This window comes from Anser cygnoides, chromosome 3 (genome assembly GCF_040182565.1).
Source record: "Anser cygnoides isolate HZ-2024a breed goose chromosome 3, Taihu_goose_T2T_genome, whole genome shotgun sequence".
Classification (NCBI taxonomy): domain Eukaryota; kingdom Metazoa; phylum Chordata; class Aves; order Anseriformes; family Anatidae; genus Anser; species Anser cygnoides.
Window position 1 is genome coordinate 115,549,588 of NC_089875.1, and position 27,342 is coordinate 115,576,929.

The window sequence follows — 27,342 nt, forward strand, 5'->3', positions numbered from 1 at the left end:
CAAACGACGTAAGACGAGCGACGTAACGTGAGCGGCGCACCGCAAAAGACGTAACGCAAGGGGCGTAACGTAAACGATGCGACGCGAGAGACGTAACGCAAGGAGCGTACCGCTACGCTATCAGCGCTAGGAGCCCACAGCCGCCTGAGGGGAGGGCGGCCATTTTAGCGCAGCTCGCCGTCAGCGGCCTCATTGTGGCTTGTGGAGCTCTGGCGAGCAATAAATGTTTTTTTTCGCCTTTTGCTCACGGGTTCAAGGCATAACGCTGGAGCTGCATATGAGTCTTTTTATTAAATGTGTCCTGCATGGCTTTGCTTTATGCCTCGTTCTTTTGAGTCCTTCCACAATAAAACATTAGAGTCCTTTCACAGCAACGTGAGTCTTTTTATTAAATGTGTCCTGTAAGGCCTTGCTTTGTGCCTCGTTTTTTTGAGTCATTCCACAATAAATCATTCCAGATAGGGAAGCAGACATTGCTGAATCTCTGCTTTTACAACATCCATAATGCTCCTACCCATCGAGTAACTACAGCAGTAGTTTCATCTTTTTTTAAAATGACACTTTTTTTTTTTTAAAGTTGAATTTTAAGTTGAAACAGGCATTTCAATAACAATTTTGCCAATATTCTTGTTTTCTTCCATTGCCCTGTGTGCCTCTGCGATCTCATGCAGAGGGTAAACGCTGTTGACAAATGGCTCGAGGCAAGGGGAGGCTCCTCGGGCAAAATACGGCAGCACGTTTTCTGTGAAGGCTTTCACCAGCTTTTCCTTATACTGAAGAAAAATGAAAGTATTTTGAAGATTATTTCTAGTCGTTTCATTCCCAGAAGTATCTCTAAACACAGCATGCAAAATGTATACAATTCTCAGATATTTCATAGACATGTAAACATCTGGAAGGTATAAACTGCTAGTGAAAAGAAAGCCTATTTATAGATGAACTGTATTTTAAGGGAATGAGCTTCTCCAAAACAAGTGGCCAAAGCTCAGTGCAGAACCATTTAAAACTCAAACTGGTAAGGTCCTTGAAAATATTATGTATTGGATTATGGACAAAGTCTATCCTAGAGCTCTATGTTGGTGTTTTTTACTGTAATAACTGAGAAATTTCCACATAACGTGGAATCAAACTTGGTCTTGACTTTGAAAAGTGTGTCTGTAGGTGACTTAATGGAGGTTTTTCTCTGCCCCTCCCCCAGACTTGATTGAGTCATCTAATCACTTGAGTTTTGTTTCTTAGAACAAACCTTTAAATTATGGTACTCATGAAGTACATTAAAAAGTCTTGCGTATCATACCTCTGTGGCAGTAGTTAGAAAAGGGAAGCATCTCAGACAAGTAGAAAAGGGAAAATGTAACTTAATTTTGCAATGTTTTCTAAAGTTTGTAGAGATAGTTCAAGGTAACGCTTTTTTTTAGTAATAATGCATTAGATTCTGTTTTAGTGCTGATATCATAAGAAAGATCTCAAAACTACCATATATTTTAAGATCAAACTATATACACTGTTGATAATTATTACTTGCCTCCTTGTCTCGTGATCTTAATAGACTTGTATGAATGCTCCCTCTTTTGGAAAGCAGCCTTGCAAGCAAATCTCCATGGACATCACCTCCGCTCAGTAGTCCATAAATAATCCACCGTCCATCAGTACTCAAACAGTTGAGGTTCTTCTCCCAGTAAGAGCCACCAACACAATCTAAAATAATATCTACTCCAGAACCTCAAGTAGAAACAGAAAAAAAAATCAGCAATTATAGTTGAGCTGCACTAAAGGTAGGGTAATTTCAGGTGAAACTAAAACCTTATTCTCTGTAGGTACAGAATCAATCTTGCAATTCTTATTTAAATCCTTCTGCTGAAATTAGGAATTGGCACAATGATTTGTAAAGAATCCTAGCATCAGGCACTAAAAATGAATCATTATAGATAACAGATACAAACCCTGTCACAAATTGCCTCAAATGCTTATAAAAGCTATTTTTTCTAACTGTAAGAGAACTGTAAGAGTTTTTTTGCCCATATTCAGACACAAATACAAGTGCTACACTTCCTTGTAGACGCAACAATAATATCGGCACAATTTTTATGCCACAAATAAACATGAAGCCAAAGGGAGCCCATGCAGAAAACAGAGCCCAATTAAACTAAGGAAAGTTACATTGTTGGGCTGAACAGGATAACAGGATCCTTACTGTCTATTCCTTCATTAAGGTGACATCTTTCCTCCTTGCTAAATTGACCACTGATTACAGAATTGCTATTCTAACCTGCGAGGTGATTTTTGCAAGTTCAGCTGAAATAAATCACTTCTAAGATAAAATGTAGTCTACAGTACTGAAAAGTGAGTTTAGGACAGGAAGGGAAGAACATTGCATAGAATTGAAATAGAGCAGGATTTAGTAACTCAGTATGGAAATTGGCCAGGAACTTATTTTTGGGAAAAGGAAGGCACAAGATTTTCTGCATTTTCTTGTCAAAATCTGTTTTAGGCCCTATCCATAATAAAGCAGATTCAATACTGCTGGATTCCCATCCTGTTCAGCACCAAAGGGAACATGAAAAATTTGAAGTGAATCATGCCTCTCTGCAAGATTGGTCTCTTTGAAAAGATGATGGCAAGTCCCGGTTGAAATTGAGTGATGTGCATATGCTTTAGGAGGTACACTCTCTTCCTCAACTCTGCCTTTCACTCAAAGGTTCTTACCTTGGGTGAACGCCAAGACCTTTTCACTAAAATCTTCCTTTTTGTAGTCGAACCCTGCAGCTGCTCCAGCGTTTGCTGTCGCTTTGAGTTTCTCCTGAGTTCCTGCTGTCACGATGGGAATAGCTTTTGCCAGTTTTGCCAGCTGAATGGCTGCCATACCAACGCCGCTAGCTCCGGCATGGATCAACACTCTCTCCCCCTTCTGTATTTTACCTGAACAAGGACATAAGGGAAATGATTGCCCTGTTGGTTTTATAAGTGGAGTAAAACATGATCAAGGTGGAAAATACTGAATAGATGAAAATATTGAAAGCTGAAAGAGATGCCTTTGTCAACTGTGTACTGTTTATATCTTCATATACTTAATAAAATAAACAAATCCAGAATGAACAGAACTCACAGTGTACAAACAGGACTCCATTCTACTGACTTCAGTGGAATGACATTAGCTGGGTCCTGTCCAGTGGTGAGCAACCATGACAAAGCTGCCAGGGTGAGAGCTGCCAGCCTTTTTATACTGGGACCATCCACTGCTGCCAGTAGAATGTTAATAATATTCATTGAGTTAATACCAGGCACTTAGTAGTGGAAAAATGCTACACAAATGGCGGGTATTGTTGAGGACCAGTTCTACCTGTCATCTTACCATCTACACCTTGCCCTAATGCATTTGTTTGTTTCCTACTGATTGCTACTGGAAGTGGGGCACCTAGTAGTCCTGGGGACATCATCCTAATTGAGTACAGACCCACTGGAAGCAACACAGCTCGAATCAAGTCTGAATTTGTGGTAGTGAGGGAAGATACTTCTTTGTAACTCATGTTCTTTATTATAGCTTTTAAGTACCACTGCTGAAAAGGATAGAAGAAGGGTATCTGTCAACTGAAGAAAGACCTGAAAAGTGCTATTAGTAGTGCCTCTGTAGTACATTTTAAAAACGAGGAGTGTAAGCTTATGCCTTTCTTAAATCAGCTCAGAGGGCATGTTACGTACAGTTAACATCTCTGTGAAGCAAGGTACAAGCAGATGTTGTCTACTGTAATTCCACAATGCTATTAGTGAGGAAAATTCACGATATGGTCATGCTTGCAGTGAAGACAAATCTTTACAAGTAGGATTTGTATTCAGTTGTTTGCAGAACATGTAAGTTATTTCAGAGTTTAGGCTTACTGGAAATCACGATTCAAGCTGAGAAACACAGATGAAAAGAAAAAAACTGGCCATCTTTCCATATCCTTCCTTGTAAATACGCAGTCAGCAGAGTATGTTTGTGGTCAAGATTTCAGAATTTGGGTCTGGCCAGATAAGTAAAAGGCCCATGTGAGTGACAGAGAAAAGGGTTTTCAAAGGCAAACAGCATTCAGATAGGGGCAACAAAGAGAGGATTTAATAACAGAAATGAAGGCGAGCTGTTTTGATGGGACAGATTTGCAAATGCACCTCTCACCTACAAAATGCAGCAGCTGAAAGGCTGTTAGCCAGGCTTCAGGAATGGCTGCAGCCTGAATAAAAGTCATATCGTTTGGAACTGGCATCAGGTAGCCTTCGGGTACCGTAACGTATTCTGCCTGGCCACCTCCGGAGAGCAGAGCCATCACTGCATCGCCAATCTTCCACTGGCCCTTGCAGCCAGGTCCAAGCCCAGCCACACTTCCAGCTGCTTCTAAGCCTAAAATATCACTTGCTCCTTTGGGGGGAGGATACTTCCCTCTCCTCTAAAACAAAACAAAAGAGAGGGTAGGGAAGGAGAAGCCACACATCAATGAATGTAATGACCTGCGATATTTTATTTGCATGCCTCCTACTTAATTGCCTTTTTATTTCATCCTGATTTTGGACTATGTAAATGTTTCAGCAATTTAAGGATCTTCTATCCTTTGGCAATGCTTCTTGTTTCATTACTAAGTATATTTTATTCTTAAAAAAATAAATAAAGCATTTACCTACTGAATCAAGAGACATCTCTTCTTTTAGCCCTATGAAGATTTCCTTTGAAGTCTCAGATACAAATGCTCACCAGGCCCGATCTCTTTTAATTCTTCTGATTTGTAAGGACTTCAAATGGGGACTTGAAAAGTTGGTGTAGTTTTCAGATACATAAACCTGCTTAACATACACATACCTGGAGTAAATCAGCCCTATTCAGAGCGCTCGCAGAGACCTTCACAAGAACTTCTCCTTCTCCTGGATGTGGTTTCAGCACTTCTTTCACATACAGATTTTCTGGCCCCCCTGGGCAATCAAAATGGGCTGCCAACATTTTCTCTAAAAATCTCCTCAGACAGTTTCTGGCCTCCTCGGCTTTGCCACCAGCAGCTGTTGAGATAAGGCTGCGATGTCAATCCCTTTTCCACCTGGCAAAGTCAAATCTGGAGCAATCTCCCCTGGGTGGACGCAGAAAGGAAGAAGAGAGAATCACGATGGTAAAGTCTGTTCCTATACTTTGCAGTGTACGAACACCATATAGGTCTGCTGCCCAAAGATGTGTGCAGGGCAAACCAGGCCCTCTTCAAGGAAGTGGAATACGTGACTGACCTCTGTAAAATCACTTGCACGATGACCTTAGTGCTTACTTAATCATTTGTTATAAGGCTGGAGGTGTGGAATGATAAACTTGAAACCCCAGGAGCATAAATCCCCACAGGGTGGTGCTCTATGGCTGTTGTATGCTGAATAAACAACTGCTGCCAACTATCTGCATAAAATACAACTTTAAGGCATTTAATTCTTCAACTGGCTGGCTGTTGTTTTCAGCTAAACAGCTCAATCCGGTCCCACGTTTGTGTGTATTAGCACAAAAATTTAGTGGGAAATCCATCTGGTACCGCCCTGTAACAGGTCTTCCCCCCACTTAATCTGTTCAAATGTAGTCAATTAAAAATCACACACTAAAAACATTTTTGTCCCTCTTCCATCAGTGCACTAAACTGCATTTGTCTGAATGCTTTGCTGCTAGAAGCAGACCCACCAAAAGACCAAAAAAAAAAAAAAGTGTAGTGACGGTATGAATACCTACGTTGCTTTCAAATGCACAGGGAAATGCACAAGCTGAGAACCGAGTTTCCAAGCACGACACCTCCAAGCTGTCAGATCTGCCAGCAGAGGCCCGAAACAAGTTTTAAGGAGATCCGTGGTTCCTGAGCACGGTTTGTGACCCACCTTTTTCCTGTAATGAAAGGAATTGCTCCTCTGCACTGGCAGCAGCCCTGGCTGTCCTTGGGAGCAGAGTCTGGCCCCGCTTCCTCCTCTCCAGGCTCTGCAACCTGCTATTCCTCGGCAAGTCACGGGGTGGAATCGGAAGAGGTTGTGTTTTCCTTGGAGGGAAAGACGTGAGCGGAGTCAGAAATCCTGAAATATTTCACCAATTATTTCTCCCCACGGACCTGGTTTATTCCACAGGTATAGCAGAAATCAGCCTTTCCCTTTGGCATCGAGGTGGAGATCGCCCACACCCCCCAGCACGCAGGGAGGTTTGGTCTGGTGCTTTTACCCTACTGCTGGCGGAGCACGGATCTGCAGGGTGTGTGTCTGTAGCTTCCTGGGCAAAGCACTGAACCTCTGCTTGGATTTCTGGACTCTGGATAGCTGAGGCTGGATTAACCTAGGTTGCATTAAGGGCACGTTGGGCTGTGACAGCCCTCATGCTCCATCTGAGGAGGCTTTTAGTCTGCTCCCCTTCCTTTGAGACCGCAGCATTCTAAGTCTGCTGGCTCGTGTCTGTCAGCCCGCGGCATTTCTACCTGCTGTTTCGGCTGCCCGCTCTCACCTCTTGGCTGAGCTTTGCCATTTCCCATCAGGTTATGCCTTTCTCCATATCCTAGCTGCCAGCTCTCGAGTATTTGGGAGTTGTCAGGGAATAAAACTGACATTTCAAAGCATTTTAAAATGATATAATTTTTCATCTGGCTGCCCATGTGTGGGATTCTTCTGTGGGTTTCTTTTCCTATTGATTTGGATATTTTGGGATTCAGACACTTAAACTTTTATTTGAAACTAAATTAATTTAGAAACAAATATAACAAAAATATTTTGTTCTCACACGACTCCAAGGGCTAGTAGCTAATTTGTTTCTGCAGATGAGAAGATCATGGGGCCTGGTCTTCCTGAACTTGGTCTTCAGCTGGTGAAATAGCTCAGTTGTTGTCTGAACAGTAAGGGGTTCACCCAAATGAGAATTATTTGATGTCCTACAACATACACAGTCTGATTACAGCCTGGTAGGAACGTTGTCCCTCCTCCCCAGTTCTCACAGAGCTTTGCAGTCTACTGCAGATTAAAATAACTTTCTATAACAGTCAGTGACAGAGCAAACTGATGTGAAAAATGTATTTTATTTCCAATATTCAAGGGCATGCAGGGCAAACTGAAAATCTGTTAATGTAACAATTTCCTTAGTCCCTTGGGTCTGTGATGCTACATAGCTGAGAGAAATGCTCTGAGCGAAGTTACTTTGCTCAGGGAGATGAATACTTTTCTTATCTAGAAACAGGTTAAAAGACAACATTCAAAAGATTAAGGAAAGCATCCTAAGCCAAATCTTGAGGACATCACTTTCAATTCTATTTAAAAACTTGGGTGATGCATGCATAAGGTAGTCCTCTTGGGAGCTGTGAACCTTCGAGAGTTCTTGAAAAAAAAATGGGGAAACAGCCTTCGCTCTGCAGTTGGAGTGTGGTAAAAGAGCAGGTGCTTGCTGGAGTTGGATAACGCATCAAACATCTATACTTGTTTTCCTTCTGAGCTTGATGAAGTTCAAGGTTTCTGCTGATTCAGCTACCCTTGTCTCTAAAGTAGTCTGCTATAAGAACACAAGGAAATAAAAAATGAAAAATAAGCAAATAAAATACAATCAGTAAAATATGATTAAAGTCATACACAGATTTGCTGTAATAGAGATACTTTTTTCAAGCTCAGATCCACCTCAGCCTGTAATCAGAAGAACAGATATCAGCATTTACAGCTGCACATTAAAAATACTGGTACATATGTTCATGAGGTATTACCTGTTCTACAGAATAAACACTGACCACTTTAAACTTAAGTCATTTGCAGAAATCTCTCTTCAGATGCAAAGAAAGGTAATGCCATTTTGTTTTCTCTTCAGAGAGAAATCATCCAGAACAGCAAGAACTCCAAAATATGTGCATTGTCAAAACTATTGGAAGTCTGGCCCTGCAAACATGTTGACTAGACTTTAGACTTTACTCACGAAAACTGCTCTTGATCATAGCTTTCAAATTACAAAAACCTTTTGAAAAAGGTTTGATGAAGAATTTATTACTGACAGTCTTATAGCTCATTCCAGACTAAAAAAGCTTAGTCAAAACACAAGTTATTTCCACTTACTTGTAGACACCTAAGTGAGGAACAAATGCTAGGAGAAAAATGGGTCTAGAATTTCATTCCTATTCAGGGAAATGAGATGGGCATATCCAAAGGTTAAGATGGACCTTGTTGGTCTAAAAAATATTCCTTAGAAATACCTCTGTCTCCACACTGAAACTCAGGGCTATTGAGGCTGACGCTATATCAGCAGGGCTATCAGCTCTCGTGCATTTTATCCATCTGGATGATGTGACAGAATGATTGTATACTTGATATAGTCAGCCATATACTACAGCAATAAGATGTGTAACTGTTATTTATCTCCCTGGTTTAATCCTTGCCAGCACCTCCACCCAAAGAGAAAACTACGTTTGAGATGCTATCGGGATTCTGCAGCTTGCCTGCAGAGTTTTGCAATATTCTCAAATGGGGAACAAAGAGATGGTAACACTAAGCCTTTAACACACTGAACCCAAGAGAGAGAAACTTGAGAGGGCACACAAAGGAAACTTTGGCAGAAGAGGGAAGGAAATGGGCACTTTTGTTAGAGAAGAGGTACTTTGTAACTGTGGCACAAAGCATGAGAGAGGAAACAAAACTTCATGATGTCTCAAGATTCACATGTAGGAAAGGTGACTAGGCAGAGAAGGAAAGTTTGATACCCTTAGAGAGCAAAACTGTCTTTGAAGAAGTGGGCTGGGAATCAGAATATCAAAGATAATGCCCAAAGGATGTGTGCAGAAGACGCTGGGTAAGGATTAGTCGTATGAGGTCAATGAGATGTGGCTGTCAGGTCCCACTGTCTTCAAGTGTAACTAACAGAAAACTTGTCCCACAAAGGCCAAGGCAAGAGAGCATTCTGCAACCTGTTCACACCCCTGGAGGCTTTGGAACACGTGGGATGTGATGACTGGAGAGGGTTTAGCCATGCAGGAATAACCCAAGCCTGTATTCAATTCCCAAGATTTTGGTAGTTTGTCAGATTAATTTTTGACGCTGTGTGCGAGAGCAGAGCCAGTAAATGAAACACTGACATGGAGGCGCATAGATGCATTCATTTCTCTTACCAAGTTTCTCCACAGCTTCCACGCACACGCTGGGATACATGCCCACTTTGTAAGTAGCAATCAGGATGAAAGCGTTGGTCTTCACAGCTATCAGGCCTCCATCTGGCTGGATAATACAGAAAAATGGCACAAGGTTCTGAAAATATACACGTGCATACATATTGCCTTACAATTTGAGCTAATTACAGACCTTTTCGTTGCTCAAATACTCTCTCAAAGCCTAAGCCATGATGCAGACAACACACGTCCATGCGTGTTTTGAAGACTGCTGACTATTAAAACAAGTCACTCAAATGTTTTTATTGTATTGCCTATTCTCACTTCCAATGACTGATGTATTACTGCGCAGCATTTTGAAGAAGTTTTACCGTAGTGCTCAGTCATATGCAAAAGCAGTAATAAATGCAAGTAAAATAGGTATTTATATGAAATTGCATAAGTGTTTATGAACCCTAACTCCCAAACTCCACCTCACTGATTTGTAATAATGACTGGAAAAAGACACTGAGAAGTACTGCATGTTTTCTGAACGGGGGTCCAAATTTAAAAGCAGCTCAGCCTTTTCTGCAGGTTACTCAGCTCGTTTCAAGGATGGCTTTACTGGGGAGGGGAAGAGTTAAGAAGACCCCAGTAACACTCACTGGATATATCTACTTCAGACTGTGCGATTTAGCAGTAATAACAAAATACTGCCATCCTGAGCATGCAGCTTCAGTTTCTGTATTTCGGAGGTGAATGACTGAGGCTGGCATCCCACGAGGTGAGCTGATCTAACAGTTCTGTCGAACAGGCACTGCAGCTGGTGCTAGGGATGTGTGGTGGACATGCAGGGATGTATATATTCGCATAAATGCACACATGCAGGAACCATTTAGCGCCAGGGAAACACCAGAACAGTTTAAAGAAGGAACATTTAACTGAAAGTGAAAGGCAGATAGTTTATAGACTAAACACGGGGGCTACACTTCTAATTTTAATGCAAGTATTGAGGTACAGAGTATAAATGCTCCACTGAAATATGGCCACCAGTGTCACCAAACTTGTGCCCTCCAAGCATCCCACCCAAGTTTTACATCTCCATTTGCCCACAGCTGAAAAGAGAGAGCTCATACTGATACAGCTTAATGCCTTGCTTGCTCTAAAGGCATGTGGCTGTGCCAGGAAAAGCATGGATAAAACCTTCTTGTTTGATGAAGAATAAATAATAATTTGATTAGCTTGAAGTGAATGGTGTTAGCTGTTTAATTCCACTGCTGGCAAGGTGATATTAAGAGACAGAAGGAAAGAAGCGTGTGGAGGCTTTCAGCTTGTGTTAAGGTATTCATGTAACCAGGCAGTGAAAGAAAAAGGATGCTTCCAAAGTTTTCAGGACTGCCATAGCTCTTGTCAACGTACATTTTTAAGATAGATGGAATACTCATCTGCTCGGACACATTTATAGTGCTTCTGCTTGAAGTAGAGTCCTTCCCTTCTAACTTGCATTAAGTTATTGTAGAAAGCGTAGATCAGGTTTATGGCATTCTCTGGTGGCACCTATGTTCACACAACACAGTGTTACGGACCGAAAGGGTACATCTTTGCAATGATGAACAGCTCTCCACCCTCCCACTCTCTTCGATAGTTCACTTAAAATTAAGATGTTTTTGAGTGAAAAAAAATCAAAACTGAGCCTAGTTTCTATAGAGTCCACTGTGTTTCCAACATCCCATTTGAAACAATCTGCTTAATCTATGGGTACTATCTGTGCAGTCCCACTACTCACCAGCACTTCCCTAGAGAATTAATACACCCAGTGGTGACTGGAGCCCTCTGTTAAAAGGCGATGCAGGGTAGGACTCAGCCTTATCATGTAATACAATACGAGCAGAAGTGCTGTTATTCTGCTCTGTTTATCAGCTGATAGACAGTGAAAACAGATAAACTACATCTATACCAGGAAACTACAATTGTCAAGGAGCTGGGTACTTCTGGGTACTGTTATAACAGTCCACCTACAGATTTGCCCTGGGCCAGCAAGCACTTTTGCAAACAATTCCCAGGCACAGTCTGGAGAATGAGAATGGGTCAGGACTGCTCCCCAGAAGCAACTTGGTAGAGCCTCTCTGTTTAGAGGTGATAGTATGGACACGGCCGTGCCACAGCAGCACGTCTCAGTGCCAGCAGATGGACCTAAGAACATCTCCTTTACAAGCACAGGGGGGATCACTGAGTGCAAGTGCTTAAAAACAACCCCTTGAAAATGCCAGTTAAATGGCATCTTTCTTCCAAAGATCAAAGATGTGAAATTAGCAATCAACTTCAGAAGGTAGCTCTCATAGCAGCAGCTAGGCTGTACCCATTTAACTCAAGCTCTTAGTCTGAAAGAAGCCGCTGGTCCCGTTAGTACAGTGCAGAACTCCCTGACATGATCACTACTTTGTGCTCTAGATTCCTGGAGTTTCTACCGCTGCTGTCACTTCCCAGGACACTCTTTCATCCCTTACATAAAAGCCAAAGGTTGATGCACAGACTTTTCTTTCATTTATGTTGATAATAGCTGCATTTTCCACGTGCTTTGTTCTGATAAGACTGCCATTCAACAAAGCCTGAAGTTGGTTCATTTTCCATCTGTTCTGTGAAAAGAAAGAGATGTATAAATGTTCATTCTCCTCTCCTCTTATATTGGAAACCAGGTCTTTCTCCATGGAGAATTTAGGAATTTAAGCAGAAGTAATGCTAAGCCTCAGATAAGAAAAATAACAAAATTAAAAAATCCTAAAAAACAGAGAACAGCAGAACACTAAGGAATGAGAAAAAAACTTGCTACAACCAGCAGATCAGAGCAGAAATTGGGGTGTGAAGTATTGGTTTCTGGGCCAGGCTTGGCCTGAAACAAAAACCATTTTCTTTTAAATGCTCAGCACTAGCATGGCTATTGTTAGACCTTTGGGTCAGTGCAGCTCCACAAGGGTGCTGCTTGGAAGTAAACCCTACATTTATCTCATGGTATATCTCTGGCTGTCTGGATAAGCAGCAAAAATCTTAGAATATTGAATCATAAAATGGTTTGGGTTGGAAGGGACCTTAAAGATCATCTAAATCCAACCCCCCTGCCATGGGCAGGGACACCTCCCACCAGCCCAGGCTGCCCAAATCCCATCCAGCCTGGCCTTGGGTACTGCCAGGGATGGGGCACCCACAGCTTCACTGGGCAATCTCTTCCAGTGCCTCACCACCCTCAGAGTAAAGAATTTTTCCCTTATGACTAATCTAAATCTCCTCTTTTTTAGTTTAAAGCCATTCTCCCTTGTCTCATCACTACACACCCTGACAAAGAGTCACTCCCCAGTTTTCCTGTAGGCCCCCTTTAGGTACTGGAAGGCTGATACAAGGTCTCCCCAGACCCTTTTCTTGGGTTGCACAAGATGCTGGTTAAATCTTGAGAAAATAGTAAAATTCTATTACTGCCATTGTGCTCAAATCATAATTAATCAGTAGAAAACTAGTATTTTGACAGCACTAGAGTACAGACATGGCATAAATTGTATTTCAGTTCCAGCTTTTCCCTTTAGTTTCATGAGGTCAGAATCAGAGAATGAGAAGATGCCTTGTGAAGATCCCCAAGGAGGAGACCCCACAGCCCGGGGCAGCCTGTGCCAGGGCTCCACCACCTGCCCAGCACAGAAGTGCTGCCTGGTGGTCAGAGGGAGCCTCCTGTGCTCCAGGTTGTGCCTTAACCTCCTGTCCTGGCACTGGGCACCACGGAAAAGAGCCTGGATCTGTGTTCCTTGCAGCTCCTGTACACATTGACGAGATGCCCCCGAGCCTCCCCCTCTCCAGGCTGAACAGCCCCAGCTCTCTCAGCTGTATGAAATGTATGAAATCTTTGAATTTAATAAACATTAACTCTGTTTAAACTTGGCAGTTTTATTGCTACTTAATCTGGTTTTATTTACTTTTTAATGTGAGGGTGGTGGAAATCACATTAATATCACAACTAAGGAAAGCTGTCAGGCTTATCAGCGTAGCCAACGGCCTGCCACAGGGACATCGGGCCAGCAATTATTAATAATTTTTGAGTACTGAGGACGCATTTGACTTTAAAATCGAGAAAGCATGAGGGGCATGCGGCTCGGGGGGCTGGGGACCCCTCCAAGAGCCTCCCCTTGGGCCCTGGCTGACAGGAGGCTGCGACCCCCGCCCGCCTTCCCTGCTGAGGTGTTGCCATGGCAACCGCGCCCCCCGCTCCCGGACGGTAGCCTACCCGGTTTCTGATTGGCTCAGCCTTCGGGGCGCTCCCTTTCTGATTGGTTGAGGGCGGCTACCCCGTGTCAGCGGGGGCCGGGTTGGCGTTGCCACGGGCTGTGAGGGCGGTGGGCGCGGAGGGATCCGGCCGCTCCCCGGCCCCGCCTCGCCTCGCTCCAGCCGGGAATGGCGCCGGTGGGTGCTTGCCCTGGGGCCGGGCGAGCCGGGCCGCTGCCCGTGCGGGGTGTCCCACCTCTTCCGAAAGGCGGGAGGTAGTGGGGAGGGACTATTTTCTCAGGCGGAAGGACTCGGAAGGGTGTGTGTGTGTGTGATGCGGCTCTGAGGTGCGAAGGGCGCCGCCATTTTCCTTTGGGGAGGGAGCCGTGGTTTTGCCCTGAGGCGCGGCAATGGCTGCCGTCCTCGCCTCTTCTGGCGGCTGACCCGAGCCTCCCTGGGGCCTGTGAGCGGATCCTAGCGTTGGGGGTCACCTCTATGAGGCTGGTGAGGGGTCCTCCACTCTGGGATGCCCCGGCGAGGGGTGTTTGGGGTGCTGCTGTCCTGACCTGGCTTTGCCTCAGGCTTTGGGCTTTGCCTCAGGGCTCAGGAGGCTGCGGGGCAGGGGTGTGCTGGGACTCAGTTCTGCCCTTGTGGCCCTGAGGGGATCCAGGAATTCTCAGTCACTGATGTCCCCAGCCAGTGGAGGGACCAGGTGGTGGAGGTGCTTGTGGGCCCTCCAGATGCCTGCACAGTGTCTGTTTTAATGCTTTTCCTTCTGTCACAAACCAGCAGTCCAGGTTGTCTGCCTGAAACTGGCAAGGTTTCAAATCATGTCAAAATGCCAGATTCACTAAATCTCATGCACAGTCTACCAGGTCCTGCTTGTAGGTTTGCGCCCTGTTTGCCCCAGAGGCTGGTGTTCCCCTCCTGCCCTCCTCCTCCAGGCACCTGAAGGAAAAAGGGGGGACAGAGCCACCAAGAGAGGTGCCCAGCTGTGCTCGCAAGGGGTGACACCCCTGTGTGACGAGGAGATGGGGACGAGGATAGGTGTAAAAGATATCTTAAGAAATAGCAGCTGAGCATTCTGTGGATGTTGGATGTGTAACAAGATGATTTTGCTCCGAGTACTAAGTACTTTTTTTCCCCCCTGTTATTTGCATATAGATTTGGGAAGCGGGACAGTTCTTTCCCTGGGAGATGAGCATTCCCTTCCTTTTTGTACCTCACAGCTCAACAGCATGACTTGGTCTTAAAAAAACAAGAAGTACTAGCATGCTGGTTACATCACTTTAGAATTAACTAAAAATTCCAGTGGTATATCTTTATTAAGGTTGCTGGAGGCCTTATGAACAACAGAAGATTTTGAAGGAAACCCTTTCAAAAAATTTCTCTATGCATTAAATATAGCAGAATCCTCACACCAGTATGTTCTGATATGTAAGTTTCTTTAATTTAAACAGCATTTCTGTTATGAGGAAAAAAAATGCATGAGCATGTGGATTTTTACTTAGCAAATTTACTAATTCTTCTGTCTGTAAGGATTTTATCTGTACACACAAGCAACAAAAGTAATCTTGCTTTACTTTTTATTCCTGTTAGACATGGTAATTACATGTTAGATAGTAAGTTGACGTATAAGTAATATTATTTAATAAGTTAAGTATGGTTGGACTTGATGATCTTGAAGGTCATTTCCAACCTAGAAGATTCTGTGGTTCTATGACTCCGAGCCTGCAGGGCAGCTTCTCTTAAAGGCTTTTGTCAGAACAGGGGCTTTTGAGGGGACTGAGGCATGTGCGTAAGGATACTTACGTTTTCTCACAGAAGTGATTAATCTATCTTCCAAAAGTTTCTGCAAAAACTTGTGTTTAGGCAGAGCCTATGTGTGGATTTGAGCAGATGGGAGAACATTCTGCCCTGCTGAACAGAACTCACGAAGCAAGAGAAACCTTTAAAAAATGGTTTTTAATCCTGCTGACAGCATACTGCGATGCAGGTGTATCCAGCAATCATTTTAGTTAGTCAGAGATATTCCCAGGTCTGATCATAATAGAACAGGTTTTTATTTTGGGCCACTTTTTGCCTAAATAGTTCTGTAAATACATCATTTCCTGGAAGCACGGTCTCTCCAGTGAATCTGAAATAAGTAGAATTTTAAAAAGAAATTCCTGTAAAGGCCATTTTATCTCCGCATTTCTACTGTCACCCTGTTATAAATCAATCCAAATGTCCTGGTACACATATAATAGAGGAGATGGAATTTCCTGGCTTGGTATCAGAACTTTAGTGTAAGCTTCATCTGCTAGAACTTTAAAAGCCACTAAAATACAGCTATCCCTGTGGTGGAATGTCGTGGTTATTGAAAATCACTTTTACATAATTGAAAAAAGCACAAAGGAAAGAAGTAAAAGGAGGTGGAATTTGATGACTGAACCGTTTTCAAAGCTGGCAAGCATTCTGGAGTAATTTGTGAATCACTTTGTTCCTTGAAACAAAATTTACTGTCCATTTACGGTGGAGATGAGAAGAGACAGTTACTCTCAGAGGGAGTATCTGACCATAAACTTGATACTTCGTCTCCCTCCGTTTAACTTACTGTGATACAAAAACACTGTTGGTATGGGCTGGCAGCAGGTAGAATTCCTTCTGAGATTTGTAACATTGTTTGTCTGGAATTCTAAGGAAATCAGCTTCTTCATGTTTATGGGGTGGTTTTAGACGTTTCTGAGTGTTTTCATGCTTCTCCCAGACTCATCCAACAACGTGTGCTGTGAGTAGCCCGGAGACTCCCTGGCAGCGAAGACCGAAGTGCCCCAGACCCGTAACAGAACATGAGCAGCAGAAGCTGTGGCAGGTGAGTGACTCGGCGTTCCTTCAGCTGTAAATTCGGCTGTGAAGAACCAAAGTTCAGGACACATGAAACGAGGACCTGCAATTGAGAACGCAGGACGTTTGGGTGTAATTGAGTTCCTGTCTTGGAAACAGCACCTGATACCCACTGAAGTTCTAGCCTGCCACCTCGCCTGTCCTTCTGCTTGCCACGGCTGGCACTGGCATCTGCCTGAACCCATTAGAGTCCCACTTAGCAGGAACATTCCTGTGCTGTTGTCTCTCCCTCCTTGGCATGCTCAGAAACGTGTCTCACATGAAGATGCATGTGCTCTGTCCTTTCAGACACTTTGTTGGAAGTTAAGGCTATCTAGCATCCAAGTCCTGTGTGAGTCTTCCAGAGAAATACCCAAATTTAGTGCCGGTCAGCAGCACTAAATTCAGAAATGCTATTGCATTAAGCCTGTCTTAGGTACATGTGACTAGGCTGCTGACTCAGTAAACAGCAGTCTGATATTACAAGAGCTGCCTAAATTGACTGCAGAATCGAACCTATAGATATATTTATTTGAAGAAGAGTGCCCAAACCATTCAAATCGTTGTTCTAAATCGGGATATCCCAATCTCCATTGCTTCTGTTTCACGTGTGTGAAATGTTCTTCCCCTGTCCTGAAGCTTCCTGCGAATGGCTGCAGGGATGCTTTGCTGCAGTTCCTGCAGAGGAATAATGCTGTTCGTGGGGCAGCGTGGTCTGAAGAGCTTAGGTGAACTTCTTCTGGTTACATTCAAGTTTGTAGCTTGATTGTGGAACCTAGGTAAGAACCTGATCTCTATAAAGCTGGCTGACTTTTTATGCAGACCTTTCCCTTGTTTTACCTTTATCCAGAGGTTCCCCTCAGCACCAGCAAGGAGCAACCCAGCAAACACTTTTGACTGCAGCAGACTCTTTGGGAAGAAGAATGCCACCAAATATTGGCTGACACAGAAGGACTTCAGTCATGTGAAGGTATGAGTGGAGGAATAAGAACAGAAAGTCTGAAGCGAGGAATGGAAAAGGGTTGTTTGCAAGGTTCTGTAAGTCTGAGATATCTCTGTCATTGGGAAGCAGAACAAAGAACTCTGAAAATATTAATCCGGGGGTTTTATTGAGCCCTTGCATCCCTGTGAGGTAGCTTTATTGAGTTCCATGTGATTCAGTGTGCTGGAAGTCTCCACATAGAACCTGACCAAGCCTGTGACTAGCTCTGTGCAGGTGCTTCGGAGCTGTGTCACCCTGAAGGCAAAGTTCCCACCTGCTCACAGTGTGTGCTCTGAGCGCGTTCTGCTGGTGTTCTTCTCACGGGGAGATGTCTGGGCCTGCCTGCTGCTGTGAAGCTCTTGGTTTTAGAAAGCTCCTGTGATTAAGTGATGCAGATATGTCAGGTGTATCATAACATGCAACTTTTTGCAGATATTAGGATGAAAGGGCCTTAATACACACCTGAAATTCAGATTTCTCCTTTTTTTGATGCTCCTTGCCAGTTCCTGCCTTGTCCTCCCTGCCTTGCTTCAAGGACTGCGTCCACAAACGATAGATGAATTGGGTCTGTATTGCCTGTGCTCCTTTACTAGGTGCTGGAGTTGCAATTAATAAGCTGGACGGTGCAATAAATTACCTGTTTAAAAATCAGGTTACAACAGCAGAGCATTTCAAGGGCTGTTGTTTTCAAAATGTGTTTTAGTATCCTAACGTTCATCTTCAGAAAGAGTAAGATGGGGATAATGCTAGAGGGAGAGCTTGGCTGATGTCCCAAAAGTCACTGAGATTTAAGATGCAGACAAATTCACGAGCAAGGCAGAAACAAGACAGTTTCCTGCTTTGGAAGCGTTTTTCTTGTTATCTTTCCTCTTCCACCTGTTTTCCTCTGTGGGGAGAGGTGCCCCTTGCTGCCTTCACGGGGCACGCCTGAGCCAGGGGCAAGGAGCCAGTGGCAGTGCAGTCATGCCAAGGAACGTGTGGTCTGCTCCCACGGAACACCTGCACTCCCGCTCTTCCAAAACATTGCTGCTGCCACATTGAACCCAACTCCTCAGAGCAAGGCTCACTGGCCGTGTTTCTGCTGCCTGCCTTGGTGTAATAGACCTTTCGTCGCAGCACAAGTAATTATTTTGAATTCAAAGGTAGTTCTGACTCCTGCTTTTACTTCATGTGTTTTGTTGGTGTTTTGTCAGGCAGCCCCTGATGAAAGTCGAGGCATCATCACTTCTGCTCAGGCCATCTTGGACAGAGAAAATTACTTTGTGAGGGTAAGAAGTGATCTCTCTTTTCTCATTAGCTGTGTACTTTCCTGCATGTCAAATATTTTCTCTTCATCAGTGAACTGCGATAAAATGTCGATTGTCTGTATTCTCGGAAAGTTAAATATAGAAGCACAGGCTTCTGACCTCCTCAGGATGGGACTGAAGTGGTAACACCCGAAATATGAGTTTGAGAATCCTCTCTCTTCAGCTTTTGTTTCAGGGGTGGGCCTGTGAGTAAAGGCCAGGAGGGCTGACCTGATCTAGCAGATTGCCCCTGCTGGAGGAGAAGCTCCTTCTCCCGCTGCGTCTCTTGCACTGTGTGGTGCTTATCAGCCCTCCACTCTGAACAGGTTTCAGCTCACTAACCTTGGGGGGGGAAAGTGAGTAGTTTTCAGTGTTGCACTACGGCTTAAAAAAAAGGAAAAAAAGGCAAAGAAGAGCTTGGTGGGAAGAGGAGGGAGGGAGGAGCAGAAAGGGGGATGGAGAGCAGGGCAGCAGTGCCCAGTGAGATCGGGTTAGCCGCGCTGTGCAGCTGCACCCACAGACTCATTAACGTGTTAGGCCAACACACTGCATGGGTTTTATTTTCCATCTTTCACTTAGGAGGTGGACAGGTATTTGAGGCACAATGATTTCTTAAATCTGAGAAAGAAGGAGATCCTCTACAAGAAATGGCTTGAGGATGTTTCAGAGCCGCTGCTGCAGAAAATTGAGGACAAGATGGACAGCCAGTCGAGTGATGAGATAGAGAAACGGAAGGAAGAACAGCTCTCCCTCTATTTAAACTACTGTAAAAAGAAGGTATCAAGAAGTAAATTTCTGTCATGGAGGCAGTTGCTTGTAGAGGGCTGTGAAACATGTTTGTGCCTTTGAGTGCTACCGGTCAAGCTTTATAAAAGAAAAAAAGCTGGGAGCAGACACCAGCAATTCCCTTCCGTGTGCATGCAGGTGAACAGACCCAGCACACGGGTGCTGTCGCACTCTGTGTGCAGTACTCACAAAAATCGCAATGACTATGAAATGCTTGTTGGTTTTGCTCTGAATTTCACATCCCTGTTTAGATTCCATGGCTCAACTGTCTGCATCGCGGGATTGCACGCCTAGAGCAGTAAGAGCAGTTAGATCATCTCCCAGGGATAGAACGGGTTTATATATAGGGCATGCTTTTGTTGTCAATGGAAACCGCTGCACAGCGGATTTATGTGGCTGTAAACAAGCTCTTACCGTCCAGAAATGAAAACCCTGGGGGAGCCGTGGTATTTTAATGACAGCAGATGGTATATTTTTCAGAAGTCTGATGTGAAAGCCCCATGCATTTAAACTGCACTTAATGACCAAGGGCTGAATCAGTCCTGCTCCCGAGGTCCTGGCGTTTAGGACACGTTGGGTGTGCACTGTCCGTATCATGGTCTGCGTCAGCCAAAGCTCCTGTGCCTGGTCAGGGTGCCCTCCAAAAGCCATGGCTGGTGTACTGGGACGTGCTCTTCTCCCCACACGAGCACAGCACTGGTGATAAACCTCCAGTCTCTTCTCTCTCTCTCTTCCCTCTTTCTCCTTTTACTCCCTCCCCCAAGTCTCCCACCATTTTGCCTCTCTTTCTTCTCTCAGACTCCCCAGCGCAGTGTCTCTCTCTCCTTGTTCCTTCTGACGATTCCTCCAAGTTCTCCACTGCCCCTTGCTTTCCAAAGCTGCCTTCCCACCCTTTCCTCCATTCTCCTCCTGCCCTCTGACACTCTTTTCCCTCTGCTGTCCTTCCAGGTTCTTCCATCTCAGTCTTTCTCTCTGCTCACTTTTCTGCCTCCTTTTTCACGCCCCTTGGCTTTCTTCCCCTCCTTGCCTCTCCTTTGTTCCAATGACTTGCTCAGATTCTTTTTTGGCTTTAAATCTGCCTCTTTTTGACTCCCGGTCTCACCTCCTCCTTACCCCAGGGCCATGTCTGGTTGGTCGTAGCTTTTCTTTGGGGTCGCAGTTAGCTGATGGCAGTCTGTTCAGCTGTGCTGGGCTGCCAGCAGGTGCCATCCCTAACGCCTCCCCACTTCAGAAGCAGTAGCTGGCTGCCTGAAACTGCTTGAAGTTTTACAGGAGCAGAAACAAAAAGAAGAAGGTGAGTGGCAGCTGTGTGCTCCCAGGGGAACTGCCAGGCTCCAGGGAGCTCAAACCCTGTGGCGCTGCCCAGGTGCTTGCTGAGGATCTGGGAGCAGCACAGGCGCTTGGGGCCTCATTCACGCAGGCCTCATTGACAAAGCCATCTCCTCAACTCACTGTAGGTCCCATTTTTGGGGTCTGAACTTGTGCTGCAGCACTCCCGAACTGTTCAGAGTGTGGTGTTTCCAACTCTGAAATTGAAATCGCATCCGCCAGCCTCCAGAAAGAACTATGCAAGGCCAATACCTCGAGGGCCATGGGCTGGATGCTCCCTCCTTGCTCTGGCCCCTGGCAAACTGTGTCCACAGGAAAGCTGGAAATGTTCATCTGAAGGAAAAATGAGGCTGGTGGGGGCTCGGTCACTTTTTTTCTTTTCTTGTTAAGATCTGTTTCCTTCTCTTATCAAAACCTTTCTCCTGGAACAGAATTTACATTACTTAGTCTGCCCTAGTAGCAATTATCACTTTAGACTGTAATTATTTATGCTTCATGCAAGCACTTGTAATATATTTATGCCTATAAGAAATTAACATGGATGTAGGTATTCTCCTGCTATGCTTCAGTCACCTTCCTTCTGAGGTGCGGTGTGTGAAAATTAGGAAACCCATTTTATTTTTTTTTTACTGCCTCCAGCATGCTGCGTTCGTGCTATGCTCTGTGTTATCCCCAAAAGCTTCTGAGACCTGACCCTCTACCCGCTTCTCCTGCAGGGCTATGTGGCTTTGGAAACTTATGACCCGTCGGAGTACGACCCGTTCCTCCTGCAGAGGAGTACAGAGTGCTGGAAGGTGCCGTGCTTGGTTACGCCCTGGGTTTAGGTGCACCCTGTGACTGCAGGAAGTTAATGGTTAGAGAGGAGGCAGCCTGTTTCTGACTTGCTGCTCTGAGGCTGGTTGAACAAATGTGTTTTTCAAGAGGCAGCACAACGGTTACAGTGGATAAGGTCTCTCCTATTTGGCTACCTAGTAAAGTACTTGCTAAAACTTAATTTTTATGGTACCAGCTCCCACTGTATTTAAATTCAAGAGTTCTTGAAAATGATTTTCACTGGGAACATGGTGTGAATCCACGCTACTTATCCATCAAAAATGAGGTTGACGCTCCTCCCTGCTAGCCTTGAAGCTCACATTTGTCTGACTTTGAGACAAAATCCTTGAAATCCTTGCCTCCCTCACAGGTTTCGATACCAGCCTTGCAGGACCCTCTGTTAAAAGCTGTTCAACGAAAGTTCGTTGAGACAGGCATTGTCAAGCAGTGCGAGACAGGTACTTTAAATGATCAGCGTCCCTCGGAAGCACTTTGTGGTGCCTTCCTTGTGGCAGCAGGTGCTCACACGAAGCATTTCTCTCCTTCAGGAAGGCTGTGCTCCGCCAGAGAGGTGAACGAGCTCAGCAAGGCAGAACTGCCGCTGCTTCCTCTGAGCCGACAGCGCATGGATGCTGTGGCGTGGCTGAAGATCCCGTCAGCCTACATTGCAAGCGAGGCCCACCGGACCAAGAGGTGAGAGTTAATGGGTGTATCTTGAGAGGCAGCACGACAGTTACAGCGGATAAGGTCTCTCCTGTTTGGCTAAAACTGAAATTTTATGGTGAATTCTGCTGTTTATTCTGTATTTTTCATGAGAAAGGAGTGTTGGTGGAGGGAAAGCCCTCAGGCATGGAGTGGAGAGCAGGGCATATTAATGTAGAGCACTGATTAATGTACAGCTAAGCCTTGAAGTAAAGTGGCTTTTGGGGAGGATTCCTTGTGTTTTCTGTATGCAGCCTGGAGCCAGCCCTACAGTTCAAGCCATGGAACACCTTCTGGATGCTTCACTGAAAGATCTGAAAGGATTTAATAGTCTCGAGGGGTTTTTATTTGTTTTTAACTATTACTTTCTAGATTTTGGGAGCAAAGTGGGGTCATACTTCTATCACAGAGTGGCTGAGGTTAGAAGGGACCTCTGGGCTCAAAATGCAGTAGAGCTCACTTATGCTTCGGGGATGTGATACAAGACAAAATGAATTGCCAAACAGTCCCTGGGTATGTGCTTGTGCTGGAGCACTTGTCACCTGGCTTCCCTGGGGTATTCTAGCTACAGCTGAAGGCTGTTTAGAAAACGGGGTTGCAGCAAGTCTCAGCTTTTGCAGCTCTCTGAGCTGAAGAAGCAAAGTGAAATGCTGCCCTGCTACCTAAGCTGCAAACAGCAGAAAGGCCTAGCTGGCCTGCACTGAGAAGTGTTTAGGATCAGGGAAGAGTGATTTTTTTTTTTCTAATTTTAGTTGCTGACTTTTTTTTTTTTTCCCCATGTCCCGGTGCTCTGATTCACCCCTCTATGAAAGCCCTCTGGCTATGCCATTACACTGCAACACTTAACGCTTGCTCCCAGGTGACAAGAAGAGCCAAGCTCATTGGGGACTGGATGCCCTCCCAGAGCCAGGCCTGCACTCTCCTCTCCGCCCCTGCCCTGAAGTTTTATGCCCAAGGCCTTCTCCGGTGTAATGCTTGGAGCAATTATGGGCTAACGGCAAGTTCCAGAAGGAAAACCGATCACAAAGACAAACATTTCCTGGAGTGACTCAGTGTGGGAGAGAGCTAGTGCAAGAAGCTGTGCCGAGCTCTGCAGCCTTGGCCCTGAGCAGGCTGACAATGGTTTGTGTTTCTGTTTACAGGCAGCGAGTTGTGGAGCACCACAAAGACAGCAAGAGCTGATGGCACCGGTCCTCCAGCTGACTGCTGCGGCAAGCAGGGCCGTCAGAAGGTACCATGTGCAAAATGTGTGTTAGATCTGCCAAAGCAAGTGGTAACAGGCCAGGTCTCCCAAAAACCTGCAATAAACTCATTGTCTTAAACACCTGCTTCTGAACTACTGCTACCAGCAGCCAAAGAAAGGTAGGAGACGCTGCTCCCATCATTTCCAGTTCCAGCCCTTGCTGTTATCCCCAGGTCTGGCTATAGCTACAGCTCCTGAGTCTGACGTATTTCATCTTACCAGAAATGGGAATGTCAGCATGGGCACAGAGAATGGCAAAGCTTGCACTTAGCTTCAGCTGTTGCAGTTTTGCACGGAGGTGAAAGAGGTCTCCTGGGGTGGTAAGAACAAGCTCCCTGTGAACGAGAAGGAGGTACTCCTGCCGATGCGCACGGTTCGCACAAGTGTACAACAGAGCTGCTTAGAAGGCACCGATAAGGAAATAATGGTTTGTTTGTGCAAATCTTAACTCCCACAGTGAATGCCTTGCAAAATGTTGTTTGTGAAACAGTGTTAAGGTACTACTGTAGCACACAAGCATGAAGTCAGGCTCTAACGTACACACACGTTGTTTGGAGAAGGCAGGAAATAAGGAGAGGAGACAGTAAGTGTCCTTGCACAAAATGTTAGCCAGCACTTAGCAACAGCGTGCTGCCAGTGCCCCACAGACACTACGCTGCTCCGGGCCCTACAGCGTAGCGTGGTGTCTGCTGTGGTCCTTGTCTCCCTGCTGCTGTGGCTGCTCAGGAGCTCTGGTGTCAAAGCCTGAGCACAGAAGCAGCTCCAGTCTCCCACTGTACACACACAGTCCGTCAAGGGTTGCCAAGATTTAGTTTTATTTAGGATTAGAAATACTGAACCACAGAAAACTGTTAAAAGTAACAGAGGTTTACTCAGCCCTGTAACAGGAGGGTACACAGATGGCAGTCAAGTGTGTATCTGTCGACATCGGGAGGTATTGCAGCACCCATGGAAAACAAGGGCATGCGCTATCCAGAACTGCATGCTGTGCTTTTTCAACAAAGCAGTTAAAGGAGGCAGTAAAATCGTTACAAAGTATCAAATCCTTTACAAACCTTTTTTCCAATCAGCCCTGGTTTTGGTGCCAAGAGAAAGTTTTTGCTTTCAAGCTGTCTCATTAAACAGACTCACATTGGGCTAACAGTTCCCCTAACCAAACCTTTTAAACTTTTAATAAACTTTTCTTGAATTTAATCCTAGGAGTTTTTCTCATTATTTCACATTCCCTTGTACAATAAAATATACTTTTTAAAAATCACTATGCATCAATAAACATCTGTAGACAAATTACATTAATAAACTTATATTTTACTCTCTATATACATGTTGGCAATGTCAAAGCTTCAAGATTCACATGGAGGTCTGCAAAACCAAGGAAATGTACACAAATAACTTACATTTAGGAAAACCAAAAGCCGGAGGAGTATTTTTCCACATCATTGTGGGTCACAGTATTTAAAATATTTTTTCTAGTTACTCTTTACAACCACATTGTCTCAGCAGAGAATGATTAACCAAACAGAAGCAGAAAGAAAAATCAAGTTGCAGTTACTGATTTCAGTGCAGAACTAAGTCAAGTAAAGAACTACACTTGATTCTTAAAGAATATACAATATATTGGAGACCTCTCCAGTGCTAAGGCTTCTTCAGCATTTAGTCCTTAAAACTATCGTCCTGAGGCAGGAAGATTCCAGTGGATATCACTTTTCAGGTTTTAAACGGAATGATTCTAGTGCTAAACTAAACCATTCCTCAGTCTATACGTTAGACCAAGTGGTAAAATATACACACATTTCGATGCCACATTTCTACTTAATACTTTTTATGGCCCTGAAAAAGGAAACATTGGCATCCAAAACCAACATATTCCAACATAATAAAAAGGCACTGAGCTATAGTACTGTACATACAGTAACATCTGTGTTTGCATAGATCGACGACAACTTTGAATGCAGCAAGGGAAACAGTAACTGAGAGGGAACATGGAAGCAGCAGGAATTCTTGCTTAATAACCAGCTTACGGCAAAGAATCTTTTGGAAAAAAAAAAAAGTTCAATTTGTCAGCTTCATTTGTCCTTCATAAATTAAAAAAGTGTTCTTAGAGGAGTGTTTTCTGCTCAAAAAGCTGCAGGTCAAAACGGACCCAGACTTCGCCGGTTGGGACTTCATGCAGCAGTAAGTGTTTAGTCGTGGGGCCTTTGCTCTCTTGTTCCGTTCGGATTTTTGCTACTGGAACTTCAGTGCGACCCAAAAAATCTGTTGGGCAAACAAGTAAAAGATGTTATGAAGCAAAGACACAAAGCTTAGAATATTTGAAAGCGTGAGGTTAACCAGCAGGGATGGAGACCAGCACAACGCGTCAGTGCGATCTGACGGACAGTTTCTCCAGTTTCTCCATGTCACATGCAAATTCAGTACAACTCAGGCTGTGACTTCACACTGTAGCTTTGGTTAGTCACCTTGTACTACTATCGTTAATGACTTGAACTTTCCTTTCTGCAACAGTTAAAATTTATGACAAGTGACAATCTCGACAGAAAGAGCAAGTTTATAGCCAAAGGTATTCAGTTCTAGAGCACTGCTCCCAAGCTTCCTGTCTGAGTGGCCCCCAGCTCTGTGTATATCAGCCAGCAGTGACAAAAAAGGGTTTTTTAGAAGACAAAAGTGCTATGGTATTAGAATGGAAAATATGCCTTTATGTCACAGTTTGATCCAAGGGCTTTAAAAATACAGATCCCTTTCAGTAACGCAACTTCCAATGTTTTCCATGTCAGCATTAAGTGATGGAACCGATTTACAAGTCAGCTGCAGTGCTACACGGACCATAAAAAATGAAATATTTGGGTTCAGCCAACTGGTAATTAGGCTTGTATGTCATTCTTTTTACAAGAACAGCAACCTTGAACAAATAATGCCACTAGTGGGCATCCAGTCCGATTCAGAAATGATATGCCCTCTTTCCTGGCCGTTTCATACATAATCATGAGAGAACGTGTGTTGCAAGGTGTGTTTAACAGGAACTCAGCTCTCCAGCTGGGAGAAGAAACCTACCAGCAGCCACACGTCAGCTGAGCCACAGACAGTGTGTTTGCAGAGGGCAAAGTCACGTTACCTCGCAGGAGAAAAGACGAAGCTATACGTCAGCTCGGCTCAAGGCAGTACCTTGCAAATCAGCAGTAATTAACCCTGTGTCAGAGCCCTGAAGAAGCACTTAACCTTTTAAAGAAGACGAGAAGCTACAGACTGCCAAAAATGTGTTTAGTTTCCAAGAAAAAAAAAGAAAGCTTATCAAGCTATTGCAGTGCAAATAAAACTTAACACGTTATTTTCAGGCACCGCCTACAATGACAGAGAAAAACTTCTGCTTTCAGTTTCTGTGTCTCCCCAGCTTGACAAAAAAGTGCTTCTGTTTCTGATACAAAAGCCAGAGCGGGATCAAATCTTGACTGTTGGGGCTATACAACCTCTTCAGTAATTAAGTATTTTTTTACACAACGTTTCTCAGAAAGCAAGTGTACCTATAGGCTTCTGGAACCACGGGTGAGGAACTGTGCATCCCAAGTCACAAAAACACACTCTTTTCCTAAAATAAATGTTCACACACTTACCATCGGGTGAGAATTGATCCCTGTCAAACATGGTGATACACAGGACATCCTGATACAGGTCCTTAATGAAGAACTGGCAGTTGAAGTTCCACTTGGGGTTCAAGGTGTCCTGCATGGTCCTCGTTGTGTAGCTCTGAGAGCCCATGCTGATTTCACAGTACGGGTTGCTCTTCCCTAAACACAGAGGCAGCAATGAAATACCTCAGCAGTGCAGAAACCTCCCTCCCAGTCTGGAGGCAGCTTGCACACACATCTGTGCTGCTGTCCAGAAGATGTAGGGTTACCCAATCCCTAAATCCTAGAGCAGCACGGAGCTGTTTCTTCATTCGGTTCTCTGAAGCTAAATAATGGCTAATTTGTTCTGAAGCTGTGCCCGAAACCTGCGCAACGTTTCTCAAATCACCATGCT

At 44.5% G+C, this 27,342-nt stretch overlaps 3 protein-coding genes across 16 annotated transcripts in view; 1 reads left to right on the forward strand and 2 right to left on the reverse strand.

The window, feature by feature from the left end:
• Positions 1-363: 363 nt before the first annotated feature.
• On the reverse strand, positions 364-13,480 carry TP53I3 (tumor protein p53 inducible protein 3). 3 transcript variants are annotated; one of them, XM_048065721.2, is made up of 9 exons: positions 13,342-13,480; positions 11,582-11,710; positions 10,494-10,631; positions 9,099-9,204; positions 4,829-4,971; positions 4,154-4,421; positions 2,707-2,919; positions 1,526-1,722; positions 364-773 (listed from the first exon to the last, which is right to left on the reverse strand). In XM_048065721.2, exons 2-9 carry the CDS (start codon positions 11,696-11,698, stop codon positions 585-587), a joined length of 1,371 nt encoding a protein of 456 aa, XP_047921678.2. In that variant the 5' UTR covers positions 11,699-11,710; positions 13,342-13,480; the 3' UTR covers positions 364-584. The 3 variants fall into 3 exon arrangements, with proteins under 3 accessions (XP_047921678.2, XP_013050014.3, XP_013050015.3); XM_013194560.3 differs by lacking the exons at positions 9,099-9,204; positions 10,494-10,631; positions 11,582-11,710; positions 13,342-13,480 and adding an exon at positions 5,866-6,172 and having other exon boundaries at positions 4,829-5,090; XM_013194561.3 differs by lacking the exons at positions 9,099-9,204; positions 10,494-10,631; positions 11,582-11,710; positions 13,342-13,480 and adding an exon at positions 5,723-5,871 and having other exon boundaries at positions 4,829-5,090.
• On the forward strand, positions 13,369-23,404 carry FAM228B (family with sequence similarity 228 member B). 4 transcript variants are annotated; one of them, XM_013194563.3, is made up of 9 exons: positions 13,371-13,517; positions 16,069-16,173; positions 17,035-17,154; positions 18,360-18,434; positions 19,032-19,229; positions 21,284-21,361; positions 21,751-21,838; positions 21,929-22,073; positions 23,225-23,404. In XM_013194563.3, exons 1-9 carry the CDS (start codon positions 13,509-13,511, stop codon positions 23,262-23,264), a joined length of 858 nt encoding a protein of 285 aa, XP_013050017.3. In that variant the 5' UTR covers positions 13,371-13,508; the 3' UTR covers positions 23,265-23,404. The 4 variants fall into 4 exon arrangements, with proteins under 4 accessions (XP_047921682.2, XP_047921680.2, XP_013050017.3 ...); XM_066995029.1 differs by lacking the exon at positions 13,371-13,517 and adding an exon at positions 13,660-13,823; XM_048065725.2 differs by lacking the exon at positions 19,032-19,229 and having other exon boundaries at positions 13,369-13,517.
• Positions 23,405-24,116: 712 nt separating this feature from the next.
• The window catches only part of ITSN2 (intersectin 2), an 81,208-nt gene continuing 77,982 nt past the window's right edge, over positions 24,117-27,342 (reverse strand). For all 9 annotated transcript variants that reach the window (XM_066995027.1, XM_066995026.1, XM_066995021.1 and 6 more), the window contains 2 exons: positions 26,934-27,107; positions 24,117-25,581 (listed from right to left, as the gene is read on the reverse strand). In XM_066995027.1, the coding sequence (XP_066851128.1) occupies positions 25,424-25,581; positions 26,934-27,107 (332 nt within the window). In that variant the 3' untranslated portion in view covers positions 24,117-25,423. The remainder of the gene's footprint in view (positions 25,582-26,933; positions 27,108-27,342) is intronic.